Source organism: Schistocerca gregaria, chromosome 4 (assembly GCF_023897955.1).
Source record: "Schistocerca gregaria isolate iqSchGreg1 chromosome 4, iqSchGreg1.2, whole genome shotgun sequence".
Lineage (NCBI taxonomy): Eukaryota > Metazoa > Arthropoda > Insecta > Orthoptera > Acrididae > Schistocerca > Schistocerca gregaria.
Window position 1 is genome coordinate 790,882,313 of NC_064923.1, and position 22,952 is coordinate 790,905,264.

Here is a 22,952-nt window from a genome sequence, read left to right on the forward strand (position 1 = left end):
TCGTGTTTGTCTTTTGGACGGTAGTTCTTACTCGTAGAGCAATGGAGCCATTCATTTTTACATTACGTACTTCTGTTAACCAATAAATTGTTTGTAATTAAGATAAAGGGACTGTTCTTGTTCTCAAAGTCCGTGATCTGTGACGTAACGTCGTTTGAGCAGAAATACCGACGTTATTGTTCGTCATTTGTTATGTCGTAACGCAAAAAAATGTGTGAGAGTGGTGCTGACCGTTGTTAACATCAACTCTACCTCTTATGGAGGAGTTAAGTGTTCAACAAAAGCACACATTCGAGGGTTTAATTAAAACAAGAAAACAGTACCAGTCGCCCAAAGAACCGACAACAATTCATCTGCCGTGATCTGCAACTGTTTTCCATGACTGATCGTCGTGACAGTGACCCCACGGAGATTAAAATACAGTGTCCCACTCAAATCTCCTCGATTTGAAAGACCCAGGGAAAAAAAGACAGTAGATACGACAGTGAAAAATGCACCACATTTAGAGCATTTCAAAGAATTTATTTATTTATCATAAATCATAAATACACCTCCACATGTGAACCATATGTAATACGACTGGGAAATTTCCTATCCAGAAACTTGCAAACAGCCGTTGAGCAATGCGACGGAGCTCCATCTTGTTAAAAAATGATGTTGGGTTGCAAGTCTTGTATCTGAAGGTACACAAACTGCCCCAACATGTCCAAATACACTGACTCATTCACTGTTTGTTCTGCAAAGAACAACGGTCCAGCAGTCCTGTCGTGCATTAGCCCGCACCAGACGTTTAGCTTAGGCCTATCACAAACATATTCAATGACAACGTGCTCATTTAGTGAACCCCATATCCGAAAATTATGCCTATTCATCCTTCCTGATAGGTGAAAGGTTGCCTCATCTGAAAATAAACATCTTTCCAGGAAGCTGGTATCCACATCAACACGCCGCAGCATATCTGCAGCAAATTGTTGTCGGCATGGTTTGTCGTTAGGAGTCAGATGTTGCAGACTTTGCACTTTGTAAGCACACATACGAAGAAGCTGGTGAACTACACGATACAATGTTGATCGAAGTATATAAAGTTGCCTCGATGCTTGACGAATTGACTTACGTGGGCTTCAGAGAAACGTTTGTCTTATGTCCTCCACTGCCTCTTCTGAAACTCCATAACGTGCGTCGCCAGAATATTTCAAAACACTTCCTGTTACCAGAAACTTCCTATACCATTCCTTAAATGTTTCCACATCAGATGGATCACCTTCAGACACACGATGATAATTTACGTAATACTTCTCCGAGTGTATGGCCCAAGCGGAAGATAAGTTATACATTGCGTTAGGTTTATAAGAGCAGATATTGTGATCTTTGTCACCTTAATATGTACCCACTCGAGTGTGTTAGCTGTTTTTCTCTGCGCTTAACGATCTTCCCGCAAACACGTCATATAATTTACTGCGCCGGCCGGAGTGGCCGAGCGGTTCTAGGCGCTTCAGTCCGTAACCGCGCTGCTGCTGCTACGGTCGCAGGTTAGAATCCTGCCTCGGGCATGGATGTGTGTGATGTCCTTAGGTCAGTTAAGTTTAAGAAGTTCTACGTTCTAGGGGACTGATGACCTCAGAAGTTAAGTCCCAAAATGCTCAGAGCCATTTGAGTAATTTTTGAGCCATAATTTACTACCTGATGTTTTCCGCATGGTCGTAACTGCGCCACTAAGTGAACTACGTCTGTCAGTACAGACTAACTATTTTGCGTCCATGTATCAACATTTCAACACCTGACTTGGTGCCCAGGGGAAAAGAAGTGTCAATGGCTTGCTCTTACCTCATATACTTGGGGCAACTAACCAACCTTAAAATATAAGACTTGCAATACCTATATTATTAGTCTGCAAATGACGGAAATGCTGATGTAATGTCCAATACGCCGTTCTCAGTCATCAATAGAAATATATGCACTTATTCCCGTTACGCACTGTAACTTAATTATACTAAATGATCACGTAAATGAAAATATGCATACACATTACAAATATTCGTTCGGCAGCTGTGTGATGTGTCAACTCTTGTGAAAAGAAATGTATCCTCCACTGTAGTGCCAGCAGATAGGCTTACTCGGATTTGCGTAATATTGTTAGGCGACAGCTGCTGGCCGTCTCGATTAAGTGCATATTGACAGAGCATGGCAACAAGTGAGTATGTGAATGACAGTGTGTGATGACCCACGCAGTCATACTAAAAAGACGGTTGTACTACTATGTAGTCTCTAGCCACGTCCCATCTGAATGAGTTCAAATGCCTTTCCCCATGAAAAATTAGCAAATGTACACGGTACCCTTTTCTTCAGTTCAAATGCCTTTTCTCAAAATTAGCAAATGTAAAAGCTGCCCTTTTCTGGAGTCCAACACACACACACACACACACACACACACACACACAAGCTGCAGACACAGATTAAATCTCGAAAGTACAAACACTTAAATTACATCTGCTCGCCTCTCAGTAAACGTTTCCGAAGGGGTCCGATGTATGAGGTTAACAACAAGGGTGCAAAATAAATTCACGTCTTTAAAGACTGAGACAATGTAAGCGCTTCAGTTTGGACATTCGAAAATGTTCCACATTCAACGCTGGAAATGATTAATTCTGGCCGGCTCCCTCTGGTCATTCCACCATGGCGTTCCTGCAGAAGTGCGGTCAGCTGCAGTAATGAGAGATGGGGGGACCGAAGCTATCCCAGAAGTCCCTGGTCAAGGATTCGGTCATTAGCAGGGGCTCCTCTCTGGGGACCGGCGATGCGATCCAGCGCCAGTCTGTCTTGTTAACCAGCTTCCAAGCTCCCCGAGGTCAGACTGCTGGACTGCTGGTCTGCTGTAGCTAACGACGGGCTGCAGCCCCTCCTTCCAACACATGCACGTATCTCTTGAGAGATATGGGATCCCTCATTTATTGACTCACAGCGGTTGGACCAAATAATATAAATATTGCACCATAAACACCTCATTTGTGGTTTTTCTTTTTTGGCCAACCTTATCTTCTTGTCATCAGTTTTCTGATTGGTTTTTGCCGTCCACCACGAATACCTCTTCATCGCAGAGTAACACTTGCACCGAACTTCGTCACTTAGATGTTGGATGTGTTCTAATGCCCGCCTTCCCCTACAGTTTTTACCCTCTGCAGCTCAAGTACGAAGGAAATTACTTCTTGATCTCTTAACTCATCCTGTCCCTTCTCCTCGCTATTGTTTTCTTAATGTACCTTCCTCCGTAGATTCTGCCGAGGGAGCTCCTCATTTATCTTACCTGTCCAGCTAATTTTAAACACCCTTCCACACCACCACATCTCAAACGCTTCGCTTCTCTTCTTTTGCGATTTCTCCACAGTTTATGATTCACTAGCATACAATGCTGTGCACCTCACCTACATTCTCAGAGATTCCTTCTTCAGATTACGACTAATGTTTGACGCTGGTAGACTTCTTTTGACCTGGAATACCCTCTTTCCATGTGCTAAACTGCTTATCATGTCGTCTTTCCCTTCGTTCGTCATATTTTATTTTCATTCCAAGGTAGCAGAACTTCGTCTACTTTTAGTCCCCCAGGTTATCAGTAACCTCATTTCTTCTACCCCTCATTACAGCTGTCTCCCTTCGGTTTACTATCAGTCCATGGTGTGTAATCATTGGAATGTTCATTCCATTTCACTGATACTGCAATTCTTTCTCACTTTCACTCAGAATAGCAACGTCATCAATGAATCTTATAATTGATATCCTTTCTCCCCAATTTTTACTGCAACTGCTAAGCCTTGCTTTTTTTTCTGTCATTACTTCTGCGGTGTGTAGATTCAACAGTGAAGACGAAAGACTGCAGACTCCCTGTCTTATACTCTTTCTAAGCCGAGCGCATCGTTCTTGATCTTCCATTCCTGTGTTCCCCTCTTAGTTCATGATCATGTCGTACGAAGGTGTGCTCAAAATTAATACCTCTGAACCTTTTATATGAAACCCCTTAAAGCTTTTTAAATAAATAAAAAATTATTAAGATTATACATCCTTATTTTTCATGTCTTTATGTTTGCAGCCCTCTGCCGCTAGGGGACTCCGATATGTTGCATGTACATTACTGCCCATTAAAATTGCTATACCACGAAGAAATGCAGATGATTAACGGGTATTCATTGGACGAATATATTATACCAGAACTCACATGTGATTACATTTTCACGCAATTTGGGAGCATAGACCCTGAGAAATCAGTACCCAATACGACCACCTCTGGCCGTAATAACGGCCTTGAAACGCCTGGGCATCGAGTCAAATGGAGTTTGGCGTGTACAGGTACAGCTGCCCATGCAGCTTCAACGTGATACCACATTTCATCAAGAGTAGTGACTGGCGTGTTGTGACGAGCCAGTTGCTCGGCCACCATTGACCAAACGTTTTCAGTTGGTGAGAGATCAGGAGAATGTGCCGTCCAGGGCAGCAGTCGAGCACTTTATGTATCCAGAAAGGCCCGTAAAGGACCTGGAACATGGGGTCGTGCATTATCGTGCAGAAATATAGGGCTTCGCAGGGATCAAATTAAGGGTAGAGCCACGGGTCGTAACACATCTGAAATGTAACGTCCACTGTTCAAAGCGCCTTCAATGCGAACAAGAGGTGACCGAGACGTGTAACCAAGGGCACCCCATACCATCACTCCTGGTGATACGCCAATATAGCAATGACGAATACACGCTTCCAATGTGTGTTCACCTCAAACATGGATGCGACCATCATGATGCTATAAACAGAAACTGGATTCATCCGAAAAAATGACGTTTTACCATTCGTGCACCCGGGTTCGTAGTCGAGTACACCATAGCAGGCTCTCCTCTCTTTGATGCAGCGTCAAGGGTAACCGCAGCCATGATCTCCGAGCTGATAGTCCATTCTGCTGCAAACATCATAGAGCTGTTCTTGCAGATGGTTGTTGTCTTGCAAACGTCCCCATCTGTTGACTCAGGGATCGAGACGTGGCTGCACGATCCGTTACAGCCATGCGGATAAGATGCCTGTCATCTCGACTGCTAGTGATACGAGGCCGTTGGGATCCAGCACGGCGTTCCGCATTACCCTCCTGAACCCACCGATTCCTTATTCTGCTAACAGTCATTGGACCTCGACCAACGCGAGCAGCAATGTCGCGATACGGTAAACCGCAATCGCGATAGGCTACAATCCGACCTTTATCCAAGTCGGAAACGTGATGGTACGCATTTCTCCTCCTTACACGAGGCATCACAACAACTTTTCACCAGGCAACGCCAGCCACCTGCCGTTGGTGTATGAGAAATCGGTTGGAAATTTTCCTTATGTCAGCACGTTGTAGGTGTCGCCACTGACTCCAACCTTGTGGGAATGCTCTGGAAAACTAATCATTTTCATATCACAGCATTTTCTTCGTGTCGGTTAAATTTCGCATCTGTCGCACGTCATCTTCGTGGTGTAGGAGTTTTAATGGCTAGTAGTGTATTAAAATATCCTCAGCGTCGCACTCCTGGATGTTAGTTGCTATAACTGAATATGTTCTCGTCACAGCTTTAGGTTGTTAGTAGGAAGAGTTCACATGTTGGTAAAACATTTTTAATGTATTTTCGGCGTGTCCCATCATCGGAATGAGTCATTTCAAACGACTAGTACTAGTAAATGGCGGATAAGAATGTAACAAATGATACAATATATGAAAAACAAACTTCAAATTTTTTTTCTTTGCCATGTGTCCATCCTTCGTCACACAGCACGCACCTAATGAGTGGTCCAATTCTGTCCATATCCATGCCAGCGTATCTCGAGTGACCCAAAGAATAGCCGCTAAGACGCGTGTCTCGTTTTCGAGGTTCTGTGGCAGAGGTTTAATATAAACGCCACTCTTGATTGACTACACAAGAAAGTTGGGTGACAATGTCAACCCCAGGAACAGATAGTAAATGTAAGAGTAGGATAAGGGGTCTATCATAGTGAAGGGATATTGGAACTGAATTATGACTGGGTTGCTGCCGTCTTAAGATTGTGTGCACAGAGGTAGACCTGGACTACCGGAGAACAGCGGTCAGTATTCTAGTAGGAAATAGGGTCGCCACTGAGCACCAATACACAGGAAAATATATCTAACGAAACTCATTATTGCTCTGTGCTAGCAAACATTTTGTAACGGCCCCTAACCTCTTCTACCTAATTAATTAACTAGGGAGAGAAATGGATTTTTCCTGCCGAGACACATTCCAGCGTCGGACACACTAACGACAACAGTTGTTCATCGTCATTCGTAATGTGTGGAGCGTTAAGTTAACCCACTCGTAACCTGCAAATCCCCTGATTCACCGCTAAGAGGTTTCCTTACCTCGCATCTTGTAAGGTTGTCTCGACGTCCCATGTCTTAACCCAGAATTCGGGCTCTGCACAAGCAATCAATCGATTTTTAGTTACAGACTAGCAAGCGGGAACATCTCAACATTATTTAAAAAAATTATTTTCAAAATAGTGGGCTGCCACCTTGTTTTAATAAGAAAGCAGGGGGAAAATTCAGTCTTTTGCACGCAGCGTAATGGTAATGTTGGAATGTAAGTTCGCGAATTCTAAACTTCACTCATCGAGCACAAGTTCATAAAATTATCTCCACACGAAATAATAACTGTTATCACTCGCAGATTCATGAATACGTACATAAAAGTTCTCCGAAGTTTTGATGCGCATACTTACTCGGTTCGCTGAACATGTGTGGTGCCTCTCCGAAAAGTAGTCGGAGACAGTGCAATGAGCTAGGTTCGATGTTTCGCACCTGACTGTGAAGAGCGCGTTTCTTGTAAGTCTCTTTAATCGGCCAGTGATAGGTAACATTACATAAAATACTAATAAAATATGAGGTTGGTGTGGAAGTTACTGAAATCAAACTGAAGAAGCTGTTAGTGTGAATGATGTCAATAGTCTAGTTGGAGTCGTATATAAACTTTAAAAAAAAATATTAATACACAGATTTATGTGTCTGGCGACAAGATTCGCAGTGTCATGGGCAACCTTCCGTGAATCGTGGGCCTAATTCACACACTTAAGCTCCCGAGCCGCCTCGTCACGTGACGCGACAAGAGCGATCCTGCCACATAAAGTCAAAACTATAGGGGCAGTGCACTGAAATGAATGGAATCCCTCACCCGACACGCCACGCCAACAAAATAATGTCTCAAAACAAGCCTTTTAGAGAGTGCACTCATTTTATGTTCACCCCGTCATCAGACATTTATAGGTATTTATGCGTCATCAAGATAGTTTTTTCTTTACTTACGAAATTATTCGACAGCTGCCTTCAAAGCATCCGTTGCAAAATTCTGAAACGCTGTTACTAAAGATACAATATTCACTACACGTAAATAAATGTAAAAACCAGAAAACTGGTTGCCAGACATCTTGAAATGCCATCATGGAAAAATAAACACCTTAAAAAGAACAACTGGTTGCAGCTAATTTGTTATAAATTACTTTCTATTTTAGCATTTGCAGTGTTATAGTACTTTCATAACGGACGGAATTATTTACTATGTTAACACGAGAAAGAACAGAAAAATAAAATACAGTAATGAAATAGGCAATCCCAGTCGACAGGGAATTAGGAATTACTGTAAGAATTTCTTCTGCGGGCCGAATTCGAACCAATCACAGGCCAGACCTGGCCTATGGGCAGTCGGTTGCCACTCCATGCTCTATATGCTCCTGTACGACACGGCTTGTGATCCTTTCTCAACCTCTGAGACCAGCTGACGTGTTATGAGATGTGGACTTCAAAAAATGGTTCAGATGGCTCTGAACACTATCGGACTCAACTCCTGTGGTTATTAGTCCCCTAGAACGTAGAACTACTTAAACCTAACTAACCTAAGGACATCACACACATCCATGCCCGAGGCAGGATTCGAACCTGCGACCGTAGCAGTCGCACGGCTCCGGACTGCGCGCCTAGAACCGCGAGACCACCGCGGTCGGCAGATGTGGACTGCTACCGATTCTGTTTTTGCTAGCGCATAGTAAAGTAGGTCTTTCTGCACTGTATGATGAAACCTAATAAAATGTGTGTCGACATGGAGCATAGATGCCACAATGCCTGCTTCTGCACAATTCTGCAGATAGCGTACCTGTGTGTTGAACCAGAGCTCTTCAGACGCTATTTATTCTTTTTAAAATACGTGCTGCGTATAAACAATATTTATACATAAAAGTTAGACTGCGTATATTTGTGCTGCAAAACTCGGAAAGTAGTCTGTCGATTGACTTGAAATTTTGATACAACGTTGCATTCGAATACGCGCGGGTTTTAATAGACCTATTTTAAATACAGGGTGATTTTTTTACACCGTGTACTAACTCTAGGAATTGGCCAAAAAGAGGATACGGAACAAAAAAGGTCCTAAAACTTACGTCCGAAAATGCATAGTTTCCAAGCTAGAGACCATTTATTAAACCATACTTTGTTATAGAAACTGCGGTCCAAGCCGAGCTTTACCATGCAGCCGCAGTCACACTATGCATGGTTTCATTCCGGAAGATGATACTGTTCCTAATACGTCATGTCCTAGCGCCCCCTCATTTCACAGTAATTGGTAAAGTTGTGTGCGAATCACTTCTCTTGCAGGATCACCTTGTAGTGGGTGTGATACAGCATTGTACACAATTGTTCGGTATTAGAATGGAGAGCTTGCCGACATGGTGTTTACTCACGGAAAGCAAACGGCAATGGCCGGTGGGCAGCAAGGTTATATCAGGAGACCTATCCCCGCCGACAACAACCACAGCATTTAATGTCTGCAACACTGTTTCGCCGTTTGTCTGAGACAGTGTCGTTTCAGTTAACAGGAAATCATGAAAACGTACCCAAAATGGTCGAACACCAGACTTGGAAGAAATGTGAGTGATTAACACTGCAGACGGCGACCGCCGTGTAAGTACCAGGCAGTTGGTCTGCTACTACCGGATAAGCCAGACGGCCACGAGGAACATTTTCCATGACTACTGTTACTACCCTTATCGCTTACAGCTTGTGCAGGGCTTACTGGCGGCACACTTTCCACAGCGGGAGAAGTTTTGTCATTAGTATCTTGATCAGGCAACCACGATACCGGGATTTGTGTCATCCATTCTATCATCCTCTTAGCAGATGAGGCTACCTTCACGCGAAGTGGTATCTTCAACTTTCATAACAGTCATTTGTGGGATGCTAACCAGAACCCCCCCCCCCCCCCCCCCCCCCCATCGTATGGTGACAGCGAATCATCAGCATCGGTGTAGCCGGAGTGCGTGGGACGAGATAATTGGCAACCGTATTTTGGCACCAGTCTTCCTTCCACCTCACCTAACAGGCTAGAACTAACAGCGTTTCTTGCAGGTGACTTTGCTTCCGCGAAGGGTTATGTGGCTGCTACATGATAGTGCTCCAGCCCACTTCGCCGTTAATGTCCAGACTCATCTCAATCGTGTCTTCCTTGGTCGATGGATCGGACGAGGGGGTCCAGTTGCATAGTCTGCTCGTTCACCGGATCTCAACAGGTGCGATTTCTTGTTATGGAGCCATCTCAGAAGCATGGTGCATGCAGAGCCCACTCCAGATGTGGAGACACTGGAGCAGCGTATTCAGGCTGTCTTTGGCACTGTTCCTATGCAGCATGGCCGATGTAAACGTGTGAGAGAGTACATGCTTGGAGGCATATGGAAAGCATTTTCAGCACAGTCTCTGTGGTAATGTATGATTGAATAAATGGTCTCTAGCATGGAAACCATACATTTCCGGACATCAGTTGATTGGACTTTTTTGTTCTGTATCCTCTCACCGATCAGTCCCTAGAGTTTGTACACGGTGGAAAAAAAATCACCCTGTATATATAATATATAAAGGGGAAAGGTTCCTAGCAAAAATCTCGAACGATCTTGATAGGTTTGCTTAAAATTTACTTAGTACTCTAAGTAACATGACAATTTACTTAAAATTTTAAAAAATGCTCTAGGAAACATTCAGACGGACCACAGGCTATATATTTTTATAAAAAATGTGGTCAGAAATAGTCTGAAAAGCTTGTAAGGGTTTGCAGGAGAAGTTTGCTGAGAAATAACTTTCACGATAGAAATTCGATACGTTGTGTAGTTTCTGAGTTAATTAGCATTGAAGTTAGCCAGTCAGGTCACAAATTCAAGTGGCTCGCCAGATGTGGTGTTCCCAAACGTGCTCTTAGTATGGTTTTCTGAAACCGAACAAGAGAGCGTTACAAAAATTGGACATGGAACGGTAGTAAGGATCGAATCCGAGCCACAGGCTGAGCACCGTAGTGCGTTATCATCTACGCTAAGAGAAGAGCTGGCATTGCTGTGTATGGTAGGCCGTTTGTGGTAGGAGGAATGTGAGTCAGTGTGTGACATCCAGTATTACAGTCCGAGTTTAACAGTGCTTTCGAACAGTTGCGATCAAATAAAGAGGAAAGCATAAACAACATTCCTTCAGAATTTCAGAAACCTTTGGGGAAAGTGGAAACCCAACACCTCTTCCGGAATCTATGAGACTGGAGCCATACCATCAAAGTTTTAGAATGAATTATCAACACATTCCTGAATGCAGAAAGAGCTTAGAAGTGGGAGAACTATCGCACCGTTAGCCAAAAAGCTCATGCATCCAAATTGTGGTTAAGAATACTATACAGAAAACTGGGAAAGACAATCGAGAAGTTGTTAGCTGAATGTCAGTTTGGTTTCACGAAACATAATGGCCCCAGAGATGCAGTTTTAATTATGCGCTTGATAATGCAAACAATATCGAGGAAACTTAAGGTTCAAATGGTTCAAATGGCTCTGAGCACTATGGAACTTAACATCAGACGTCATCAGTCCCCTAGAACTTAGAACTACCTAAACCTAACTAACCTAAGGACATCAGACACATCCACGCCCGAGGCAGGATTCGAACCTGTTACCGTAGCGGTCACGCGGTTCCAGACTGAAGCGCCTAGAACCGCTCGGTCACAACGGCCGGCGAGGAAACTTAAGGTAGTTTCGTAGGTTATGCCGACCTTGAAAAAGCGTTTGACAATGTAGAATGGTTCAAGATGCTCAAAATTCTCAACGAAATAAGTGTAAGCAAGGAAAGGCAGGCAATGTACGAGGACGTGCTGTAAAATAAGGCCTGTAAATGTTGTGTAAGAACTCTTAAGACTTTTTAAATAAAAGAAACATTATTTGCGTTCTACATTCTTATGGTTCAGGTCTGCATATTTATTTCTTAACCTAGTCACCCTAGTGACGATCACATTTACCGCGACAACAGACTAGTTTGTTGATGCACTCAATGTTGAATGCCTGACTTTGTTGATAGAGCCACAACCTCGCCTCTCACTTGCTTCGATTCATCACTATCAAACTGAAGTCCTTGAAGATGTCCTTTAAGTTCTGGAAACAGGAGAAAATCAGATGGGACGAAGTCGGAGCTGTATGAAGGTATCGGCTTGTTTCAAATGTAGCAGCGCTCATGTACAGTCAGAGATTTCCGTGTTGAAAGAGGAGGTGCTCCACGTGTGGACGGAATTCGAATTCGGAACTCTTGTTAGAGCACATTGTTTCTCACGTGCCGACATAGTTATGTTGCTCATCGCGATGTTAAACTACTGGCCATTAAAATTGCTACACCACGAAGATGACGTGCTGCAGAGGCGAAATTTAACCGACAGGAAGAAGATGCTGTGATATGCAAATGATTAGCTTTTCAGAGCATTCTCATAAGGTTGGCGCCGCTGGCGACACCTACAACGTGCCGACAAAATGAAAATTTCCAACCGATTCCTCATACACCAACGTCTAGATCCCTGAGTCAACAGATGAGGACGTTTGCAAGACAACAACCATCTGCACGAACAGTTGGACGACGTTTGCAGCAGCATGGACTATCAGCTCGGAGACCATGGCTGCGGTTACCCTTGACGCTGCATCACAGACGGGAGCGCCTGCGATGGTGTACTCAACGACGAACCTGGGTGGACGAATGGCAAAACGTCTTTTTTTCGGATGAATCTAGGTTCTGTCTACAGCATCATGATCGTCGCATCCGTGTTAGGTGACATCGCGGGTGAACGCACATTGGAAGCGTGTATTCGTCGTCGCCATACTGGCGTATCACCCGGCGTGATGGTACGGAGTGGCATTGGTTACACGTCTCGGTCACCTCTTGTTCACATTGACAACACTTTGAACAGTGGACGTCACATTCCAGATGTGTTACGACCCGTGGCTCTACCCTTCATTCGATCCCTACGAAACTCTACATTTCGGCAGGATAATGCACGACTGTATGTTGCAGGTCCTGTACGGGTCTTTCTGGATACAGAAAGTGCTTACTGCTGCTCTGGCCAGCACGTTCTCCAGATCTCTCACCAATTGAAAACGTCTGGTTAATGGTGGCCGAGCAACTCGCTCGTCACAATACGCCTTGATGAACTGTGGTATTGTGTTGAAGCTGCATGGGCAGCTGTATCTGTACACGCCATCCAAGCTCTGTTTGACTCAATGCCCAGGCGTATGAAGGCCGTTATTACGGCCAGAGTTGGTTGTTCTGGGTACTGGTTTCTCAGGATCTATGCACCCAAATTGCGTGAAAATGTCAGTTCTAGGATAATATATTCGTCCAATGAATACCCGTTTATCATCTGCATTTCTTCTTGGTGTAGCAATTTTAATGGCCAGTAGTGTAGAATAAGAATAGTATTGTTTTCTTTTTAACCTCATTTCATGAAGGAAAGATGGTAGATGTGTAGCTTATTAAGTGAACAGTAACTATCGTCAGCTTAAAAATTATTTCAAAATGGATAAATTTTGTGGAAATGTAAGCAATTTAGATGCATATTTATTTCCTTAGGATATACTGTAATGATTTAATGTGACTATCATATTACATATGTCTTTCCCTTCATAAAATTGTATGTTCTTATTATGTGTTATGTCCAGGTCTGCTGAACGTTGACTTGTTGTAGAAGCTAGCTGCAGGACAATAAAACATATGGTGGTTATACTTAGGAAGGTCATGTGTTCATCCGTTATTATAATTGAAAACCTTGTGGCAATTCAGCTTATTTAATCCTTCGCAGCTCTGCTAATCTGGCTTGGGTGTACTGTGTGTAGAAAGACCCCTAATTTAAAAATCCCATCCCCGATTGTAACAACTGATCCTGCACATAAATTCTTAGTGTGGCAGTTAATTTGCATTTTATTGCTTTTACTCACCGAAGTTCTACAACAACAAAACTTCCACCGCTCCACATGAATACAATTCCAGTGGGTAATTCACTACAAGCAAAGAATAATTATCTCTCCCTACACACGACATATTCATTAAATGAAATTTAAATTGCGTTGTATTGATCCAAAGGCATCATTAAGTCACCACACAGTCAAGCAAATACTCTCAGTACGCAGCTCGTGGTCGTGCGGTAGCGTTCTCGCTTCACGCGCCCGGGTTCCCGGGTTCGATTCCCGGCGGGGTCAGGGATTTTCTCTGCCTCGTGATGACTGGGTGTTGTGTGCTGTCCTTAGATCAGTTAGGTTTAAGTAGTTCTAAGTGACTGATGACTATAGCTGTTAAGTCCCATAGTGCTCAAAGCCAAATACTCTCATCACGTAAAAGAAAAACAGGGAACTGCGTAAGAAACAAGTCTTGCTTGTACTCTGAAAGCACCATTACAGTCACTGCACTTTGCAATGTCTGACCAATTTCCTTTAAGAAAGCTGTCTTTAAGAAAATCAGTAGAGTTTAAATTTAATAAAGCTTTCGGGCTTGGAATAACTAATATTATTACATGGGTCAGGAAGGAACACAACGCTACGACTGGCGCTAACAAATTATTGGAGTAGTGTGGTTTAGCGCGGCGACAGCTTCGTGTGTATTCTTCGGTTTCGGGGTTATTGTTGTATTGCCGTCAATGCTCATGCCTCCTCCACCCAGGTACACTACATCCCCTGGCGCGTTGAAATGCTGCGTGACTGCTCGTTACTTAGCATGAAACAAATTTCCATAACAGTTAATGAAAAGACTGTCTTCGACTTTCATCACTCAGCGAACATCTTTTCAGTCTTCACCCGGCGTTACTGCTTAAAAGGAGGAAACGCAAAAGAGCATGTACGCCCGACATACAGTGCGTGACCCAGAAGACATAGTCGAATGCCAATCTGATGTTGTACACGTACATACCATCGATGGGTACGTAATTGGTAGGATTTGCAATTCTCTGCGACAGGTAGAACAGTTGTTAAGTGGATTAGTGGTGTACGTGTTTAGAGTTCTTACCAGGCCTGTTGTGGTATATAAGAGACGAGAACAGCGGCAGATATTTAATGACCACTGTAAAAGACACAGCATATCGTGTATTGATTTGAGACAGTCTTGTTGGCACCTGGCAGCCTTTTAAAGCGGCCTAGGTGTAGGCCTGCACTTAAAGGGCAAGTCGAATGCTGCAGTATCCAGATTTGTGGAGCTTTCGGATGTGGCCGTGGCCCGTTATTGGACTGCATGCCGATGTGAGGACAGGCGTACTCGAAGTCAAGGTTCAAAGGCGTAATCGAAGACAAGGTTCAGACTGCGTACGTCTGACCACCACAAGGAAGGATCACTGTAGACCAGGAACATCCGTAAACCCTTCATGTCTGAGTCTGCCATCCAAAAACAAGTAATGGATTCCCTGTAGTTTTGCGTCAGCCCACACCATCGCTTGGTGGCTAGCAGCAGCTGAAACAAGGAATTACCGTCCCGTGCGTATGTCGCCGTCAACACCACAATACCGTTGGCGGTATCTAGACAGGTACTGTGACTGGCAAGCTGGACTGCTGATGAATGGCCTTGCATTTGTGTTCAGCAAAGGATCGTGGTTCTGCGTTACCAGCGGCGGCGTGTATGATGGCGACCTGACGAAAGATCCCATTCCTCCTACGTTCTGAAGTGAAACAGTAGCATTACTCCTGAAGTCATGGTGTGGGGACCCTTTGGGTATGAATCGAGGTCACAGCTTGTAGTGATTGAAGGTTCAAATGGTTCAAATGGCTCAGAGCATTATGGGACTTAACATCTAAAATCATCAGTCCCCTAGAACTTAGAACTACTTAAACCTACCTAACCTAAGGACATCACACACATCCATGCCCGAGGCTAGATTCGAACCTGCGACCGTAGCGGTCGCGCAGTTCCAGACTGAGGCACTTAGAAAAGCTCGGCCACACAGGCCGGCAGTGATTGAGGGAACTCTGACGGCGGAACTCTACGCCACCGACATCCTGCATCCTGAGGCATTACTTCTCATGTGGCAGCATCTTCGTACCATTTTTCAACAGGCAAAATGTTTTATGTATACATTTGTTATTTTAATAACATCGGCGAGTTAAACTTCTTTTGATTTTTTTAAAAAAATGTGATTTTGGCATGATCAAAAAGTCAGTGTAAATTTGAAAACTGAATAAATCACGGAATAATGTAGATAGAGAGGTACAAACTGACACACATGCTTGGAATAACATGGGGTGTTATTAGAACCAAAAAAAATACAGCGTTGACAATATGTCAGACAGATGGCGATTCATCTGATCAGAATAGCAATAATTAGCATAACAAATCAAAGATGATGTTCTTTACAGGAAATGCTCAATATGTGCACCATCATTCCTCAGCAATAGCTGTAGTCGAGGAATAATGTTGTAAACAGCACTGCAAAGCATGTCCGGAGTTATGGTGAGGCATTGACGTCGGATGCTGTGTTTCAGCATCCCTAGAGATGTTGGTCGATCAAGATACACTTGCGTCTTCAGGTAACCCCAAAGCCAATAATCGCACGGACTGAGGTCTGGGGACCTGGGAGGCCAAGCATGACGAATGTGGCGGCTGAGCACACGATCATCACCAAACGACGCGCGCAAGAGATCTTTCACGCGTCTAGCAAAACCCGGTATATTAAAATAACTGTTACATCAGTTCATTTTCTACAGTTTCCAATAAACAAAACCCTCTGATAACGGCACAGAGGTTTTGAAACACATTTGGGTAAAAAGAAAAAAACAGTGTGTTTGCAAAAGGACTGGACCTATACCCTATAAGACTGATGACCTCAGATGTTAAGTCCCATAGTGTTCAGAGCCATTTGAACCATTTTTTGCCAAGTTGTTTGTAAATCTGACACAATTTTGTATTCACTGAAATAACTTCGCATAGCTCCAACCTGCGACGTTTCACTTCGTTTTCTTCTCCCTTTCTGGGTGCTTAATTTCTTTTGTCGGGCAGTGTAGATGTCTTGCGTCTGATGACGACTAGAGAAAATTTCTAAGGTCCCAATTCGATGTTGCGGCTCCCGCAGCGCGGACAGCGACGACTTCTGCAAGTCGGTGGTGCTGGACTGCGGCGGCGAGGGCATCGCGGCGGGCGCGTCGCCGCTGGAGGCGCCGCTGCCGCCCCCGCAGCCCGCCCCCGCCCCCGCCGCCCGCGTGCCCGTCTCGCTCTGCCTCTGCATCGTCGTCGCGTACGTGTGCGCCGGCGCGCTGCTGTTCAACCGGCTGGAGAACTGGACCTTCCTGGAGGGCTCCTTCTTCTGCTTCACCAGCCTGGGCACCATCGGCTTCGGCGACCTGGTGCCGGGCGGGCTCGACGGCACCGCCCACCAGCAGCTCAGCGTCATCGCCAGCTCCGCCTACATCCTCGTCGGCATGGCGCTCGTCGCCATGTGCTTCAACCTCGTACAGGTGAGCTCATAAAGCGCTAATTCTAAATATAACAAAATTAAAAATATAAAGCTACGGGATTCACTTCTCGTGTCCATAAAATCTACTTGGCGTTCAGACCACGTTAAATCGGATTATTTAAAACTTGAGCTTTCGCAGATTAACACCTTCTTCTTCGTCAGGAGAAGACTGTCTACCCACCGAGCGAAGGGGCGCTGTGCTTAGCGCACTGGACTCTCATTCGGGGGAGGACGACGGTTCAGACCCGCGTCCGACGATCCTGAGTTAACTTTTCCATTATTTCCCTAAATCGCTTCAGGCAAATGCCCTTTGGAAGGGCGCAGCCGGCTTTCTTCCCTATTCTTCTCTAATCCGATGGGACTGATGACCTTGCTGTTTGGTACCCACCCCCCCCCCCCCACCCAAATCACCCAACCAGCCAACAGGATTGAAGTCTGTTTTCTTTATGGAAGCGTTGAAGCTGGTCATTGGTGAGCTCACGTTGCTTGGCAGCTCATGTCTGTTGGCAGTGGCAAGCTTGAACGCCACTAGAAAGGAAGCAGACTTCGCTCACGGCTGAGAGACGACACCTGACAAATAAGATGAAGTTAATCTTCTAAACCTTGAATTGTAACTCCCATTTGATGCGGTCTGAACTCTGTGAAGACGTTGTACAATAATACGGTGATTGTTTTTCGGCAGCAGCAAATATGCTATAATTGACTCAGGGAAATCAACATGGCTTCCTTAGCCGTCTGGATTGGCCTGGAAATAGTGCAACTTTTCTGCTGTTGCCTAAAATGAATTATCACACGATACTCCACTATAGCAATGGGATACCATGTTTTGTTTAGGCCCTCTAGCAGCATGCTAGGGTACTGTTGTGAGCGTACTTCAGTGTGTACCAGGATTGCAAACATGTACCTACAAATAAACAAAAATTAATTAGTCAGCTTTATTTTACGAGCTGATAATAAAAACATTCTGATTACATTCGAAATTGAATTGTTTTATGAAATAAAATTTATTGAGGGCCATAGAGGCGTAAGATCAATATTAATGTGTGAAGTATTTTGAGGCAGAAAATGTTTACAAAAATCAGTATGTATTCCACTAACAGAGAACTTGCCAAAACAGCTCTCTCTATTCCACCATGAAATCCGAAGCGCAGTAGAAAACGTTATCCAGCCGTAAGACGTGTTCCTTAGCTTCATGAAGGTATTCCATGCAGTTCTGTCCATCTGATCTGATTTGAGATTGTATGCAGAATTTTTTTGCAGATAGAGCTCAACACGTCGTTCTTTGTAGAACAAAATCCACGGATGTAATCTCCCCATAGTATATATATGAGTATTATTGTAGATAACGTTGGAGGCTCCCTGAGGCAATTCGCGGATGACTGCAACGTTTACATACTGTAGAGAAATACAAGAAGACCTGCGGAGAATCGATGATTGGAGCAGGGGGTGGTAACTGAATATGAACGAAAAGGAATGCAACCCATTGTGCAGAAATAGGCGAAGCTACACTACTCTTCTACGACACCGTTGTCGACAAATCATTGGAAATAATGCCAGGAAGAGTGAAACAAAATGTTACTTCCTTCTTTATAAATCTGCCTAAATGAGCAAGACAAAATTCAAAGAAAATAGAACTCATCATATAGAGATTTAAAGACAATCACAGTCATTTCCGCCCACCGCCCCCCGGCGTCATTCTTTCGGAGGGTGGTACGAAGACAGTAGTACAGGTGGCTTGCCGAATATAAACGTGAACGTAGGTGTAGATGAACCACCGCAGCGAAGAAACACCAGCCTTTTTTTATCCTTTTCTTTTATAAGAAAAGGGACACTACACTTTTTGAACAAAAGGGGTTATCATCAGACGCGGTTGTTTTAATTTTTGTAATCTGAATTATTCTGTTCACAAGATGACTGCTGTTTCTGAGTATGCAAAAAGTTTCTTGGGGTGGCGGTGCTATCGGAAATCTGTCGACCGTTGTTGAAGAGCTTCATACTCCTCGAAATAATTAGCAAGACTGAACACTGTTCCGAACTTCAGAGACATGAACTGTATAAGGCAAAACACTACACAAACACTGCCACATGGATATTCGCATACAACATGGCGTCCACTGTGATGATCGTGTCGGTTCGAACCTCATAACAGCTCTATTTTTTTAACGAAATGGATGCAGATTTCTAGACGTGTTTTATCGTGTGGAGGTTTGTAGAACTCCGCATGATAGGTCAGCGGTGCACCGTACAAAGAAAGCAGCTACTCGGGTAGCAGAGTACTTGTGGAGTGAATAAGAGGTTTTTTTAGGCTAGGCCGTAGTATGAGGCTGGGAAAGTGCTTCTGTTAGATAGAGCAGATAATCAGTTATCAACTTCTCACTTATACAGTGAGTTGGCATCACTTAGTACCAGTAAGCTGAATGTAGACGAATTATAGGCAAAGTTCAAGCAGACAGGAAATCGTAATCTTGAAATTAATATGCCTAGTAAGTGCATAAAGGATGGATTGTTTAATAACGAAATTCGACGTATACTGAGGGAGTAGAGGCTGTTGCACTCTCGGTTCAAAAGGGAACGCATAAATGACGACAAGCAAAGGTTAGTAGAGATTCGTGCGTCTGTGAAAAGATCTATGCTCGAAGAGAACCCGAGAAAATTCCGGCCGTATGTAAAATCGCTAAGTGAGTCTAAGGCTTCCATTCAGTTCCTCGTTGACCAGCCTCGTGTGGCAGTTGAAGGTAGCAAAACGAAAGCTGACGTTTTAAATTCCCCTTTCAGGAAAATCATACAAACATACCATTATTTTACCATCGGACAGACTCCCGTATTGGCGACATAGTAATAAGCATACCTGACGTAGAGAAACAACTGAGAGATTTGAAAGCAAATAAATCACCATGTCCTGATGGAATCCCTGTTCGATCTTACAAAGAGTACTCTACGGTATTGGTCCCTTACCTAGCTTGCATTTGTCGTGAATCTCTCGCCCAGCGCAAACCACCAAGCGACAGGAAATAAGCGCAGGGGACTCCTGTATATAAGAAAGGCATAAAAAAGATCTGGCCCTCAAAATTAAAGACCAATATCCCTAACTTCTGTTTGCTGCAGAATCCCTGAGCGTATTCTTAGTTCGAATATAATAAATTTTCTTGAGTCTGAAAAGCTTATGTGCATGAATCAGTGTGATTTTAGAAAGCATCGCTCGTGCGAAACTCAGCTTGCCCTTTTGTCACATGATATACGGAGAACTATGGATGAAGAGCAACAGGCAGATCCATATTTCTAGATTTCCGGAAAGCGTATGACACGTTGCGCCATTGCAGGCTGTTAACGAAGGTACGAGCACATGGAATAAGTTCACAGATATGTGAGTGGCTCGAAGACTTCTTAAATAATAGAACCCAGTATGTTGCCCTCAACGGCGAGTTCATCAGAGATATATCGTCAGCGGTGCCCCAAGGAAGCGTGATAAGACCCGTGTTGTTCTCTGCATACGTAAACCCTGACTTGTTTGATGATGCACGGGAAGGTATCGAAATTGAGTGACTGTAGAGGATGCAAGACAACTTACACAAAATTTCCAGTTGCTGTGATGTATGGCACCTAGCCCTAAATGTGGAAAAATGTAAATTAATGCGGATGATCAGGAAGGTCAAGCCTGTACTGTTCGGGTACAGTATTATTAGTATTCTGCTTGACACAGCCAAGTCGTTTAAGTATCTGGGCTTAACGTTGCAAAGCGATACGAGGTGGAACGAGCATGTGAAAACTGTGGTAGGTAAGCCGAATCTTTCGGTTTATTGGGAGAATTTTAGGAATGACTGGTTCACCTGTAAAGGAGACTTTTTCTTGAGTACTACTCGAATGTTTGTGATCGGTACCAGGTCGGATTGAAAGAAGAAACCGAACCAATTCAGAGGCTGGCTGCTAGATTTGTTACCGGTAGGTTCGAATAACACGTAAGTGTTACGGGGATGCTTCAGGAACTCCCTTGGAGGTAAGACGATATAAGGGAAACACTGTTGAGAAAATTTAGAGAACCGGCATTTGAAGCTGACTGGTGAATGATCCTACTGTCGCCAGCATACACCGAGCATAAGGACTAAGAAGGTAAGATACGAGAAATTACGGCTCATACGGGGGCATACAGACAGTCGTCTTTCCCTCGCTATATTTGCCAGTGGAACGCGGAAGGAAATGACAAATAGTGGTACAGGGTACCGTCCACCAGATACCATAAGTGGCTTGTGGAATGTCTATGTAGATGTAATAAGTAACATTACTAACAGTGGCTACTTGATGTTATGTTCCCATGTTTCTTTAAATTAACCGGTATCTACATTGCTTCCACCAGATGTTCTCGGTATCAATTACAGCAATCTGGCAGAAAGGGAACACCCCTCCCACCGAAGTAGTTGGTGTTATGATGTGGTCTGCTTGAAGGCAGTTGGGCAACAGCTGTGACAAAAATAGATCACAAGGCAGATTAACGACAGTTTCCAAAAACGATACTGTTTATTGATACAAGTTCTACAATACTTGACTTGAGTATGCAGATGGCAATATCGTTTACAATGATCTGTGAACGGTAAGTAAAATTTTCTAGTATTAGGGGTTATGTCAAACAGGCAAGACAGCAGACAGATTTAGAGACATTTTTCTAGGAGGAGGATGACAGATCGGCATAAGCCATAAAAATTGTAATAGAGATGTTCGAGGAACGTAAATGGGAACGTTTAGAAGCATGGCAGCCATGTTGGGTACATTTAGAGAAAAGGTATGCAGGCAGACAGCACAACAATTCTACAGCCTCCATCTTATATATGGTCTCTAAATCATGACAGTAAGGTAAGAGGCATCAGGATTCTGACCGAGGCGTGTAGCATCATTTAGTTCACTAATGGATCAGGGTGTAAAATAACTAATATTGATACCAATTACCCTACGGCGTGAATTATACTGTGGCTTTCAGTGTGTACAAGGCGTTTCAACGTCTTTGTGACAAACGTCTAGAGGCGATAGATCACAACTTTTGTTGGAGACATGTTACTGACCTTCCTAGGAAAGTGTCTCTAAGTATGTCTGCTGCCATGCCTACTTGATAGAACTCCTAGCGCAAGAGCTCTTTTAAAACTGATCGCCCTAGTATTCGTATACGACTTTTCTTAAAAGATACAGTGCACGCGATCGTGTCTTGCTCGTTAGTCGAAGATGTAGTACAATGAGCAAATGGTTTCTGGAACCTTGGAATCTGTCCAATCACCTGCTTCTGCGATGTGCAGAATATCGTGTGCAGTTCAGTTACAAGTCTACTCTAGGGTTCTAGATCACAAAGGCATTGATGATGATAATGCTTTGTGGGGCGCTCAATACCGTGGTCATCAGCGTCCGGCAAAGACGTTGACGATATTGCTGTGTAACATCGTGCACAGATGTTTCTACCCTTTTTTCCAGCAGTAATGACTACACTCTTTTCAGATCATGCCGCACTATTTGCTGCATGAGGAATTCTCGATAAACATGAGCTAGCAAAGGGCCCAATTTCGAAGCGTGTTGGCGGGACTGAGTGGCCGAGCGGTTGTAGGCGCTACAGTCTGGAACCGCGCGACCGCTAAGGATGTGTGTGATGTCCTTAGATTAGTTAGGTTTACGTAGTACTAAGTTCTAGGGGACTGATGATCTGAGAAGTTAAGTCCCATAGTGCTCAGTGTCATTTTTGAACCGTAGCGTGTTGTTGTGATGTTCAGTCCGAAAACTCGCTTGCCGCAGTTCTCCATGTTACTCTATCCTGTGGAAGCCCCTTCATCTTCGAGTAATTACCACAACCTATATCTTTCTTAATCTGCTTATTATCTTCATCTCTTGGTCTCCTCTACAATTTTTATCCACCAAGCTTTCCTCCAGTACTAAATTGATGATCTCTTGATGTGTCAAAATGTGTCCTACCAAGCGGTCCCTCCTTCTTGTCAGGGTGTGCCACAAATTTCTTTTCTCCCCAATTCTGTTTGAAACCCCTTCGGTAGTTACGTGACCTACGCATCTAAACGTAAGCAGTATTCTGTAGCAATACATTTCAAAAGTTTCTAATCTCTTCTTGTCTAAACCGTTTTTCGTCCATGTTTCGCTTCCATACATGGCTCCATACAAATACTTTCAGCAAAGACTTCCTGACACATAATTTGT

The 22,952-nt window shown here is 43.9% G+C and overlaps 1 protein-coding gene across 1 annotated transcript in view; it reads left to right on the forward strand.

The window, feature by feature from the left end:
- Positions 1–22,952, forward strand: part of LOC126267939 (uncharacterized) — an 892,931-nt gene that overhangs the window by 805,655 nt on the left and 64,324 nt on the right. The window contains exon 8 of the mRNA XM_049973250.1: positions 16,392–16,773. Coding sequence (XP_049829207.1) covers positions 16,392–16,773 — 382 coding nt within the window. The remainder of the gene's footprint in view (positions 1–16,391; positions 16,774–22,952) is intronic.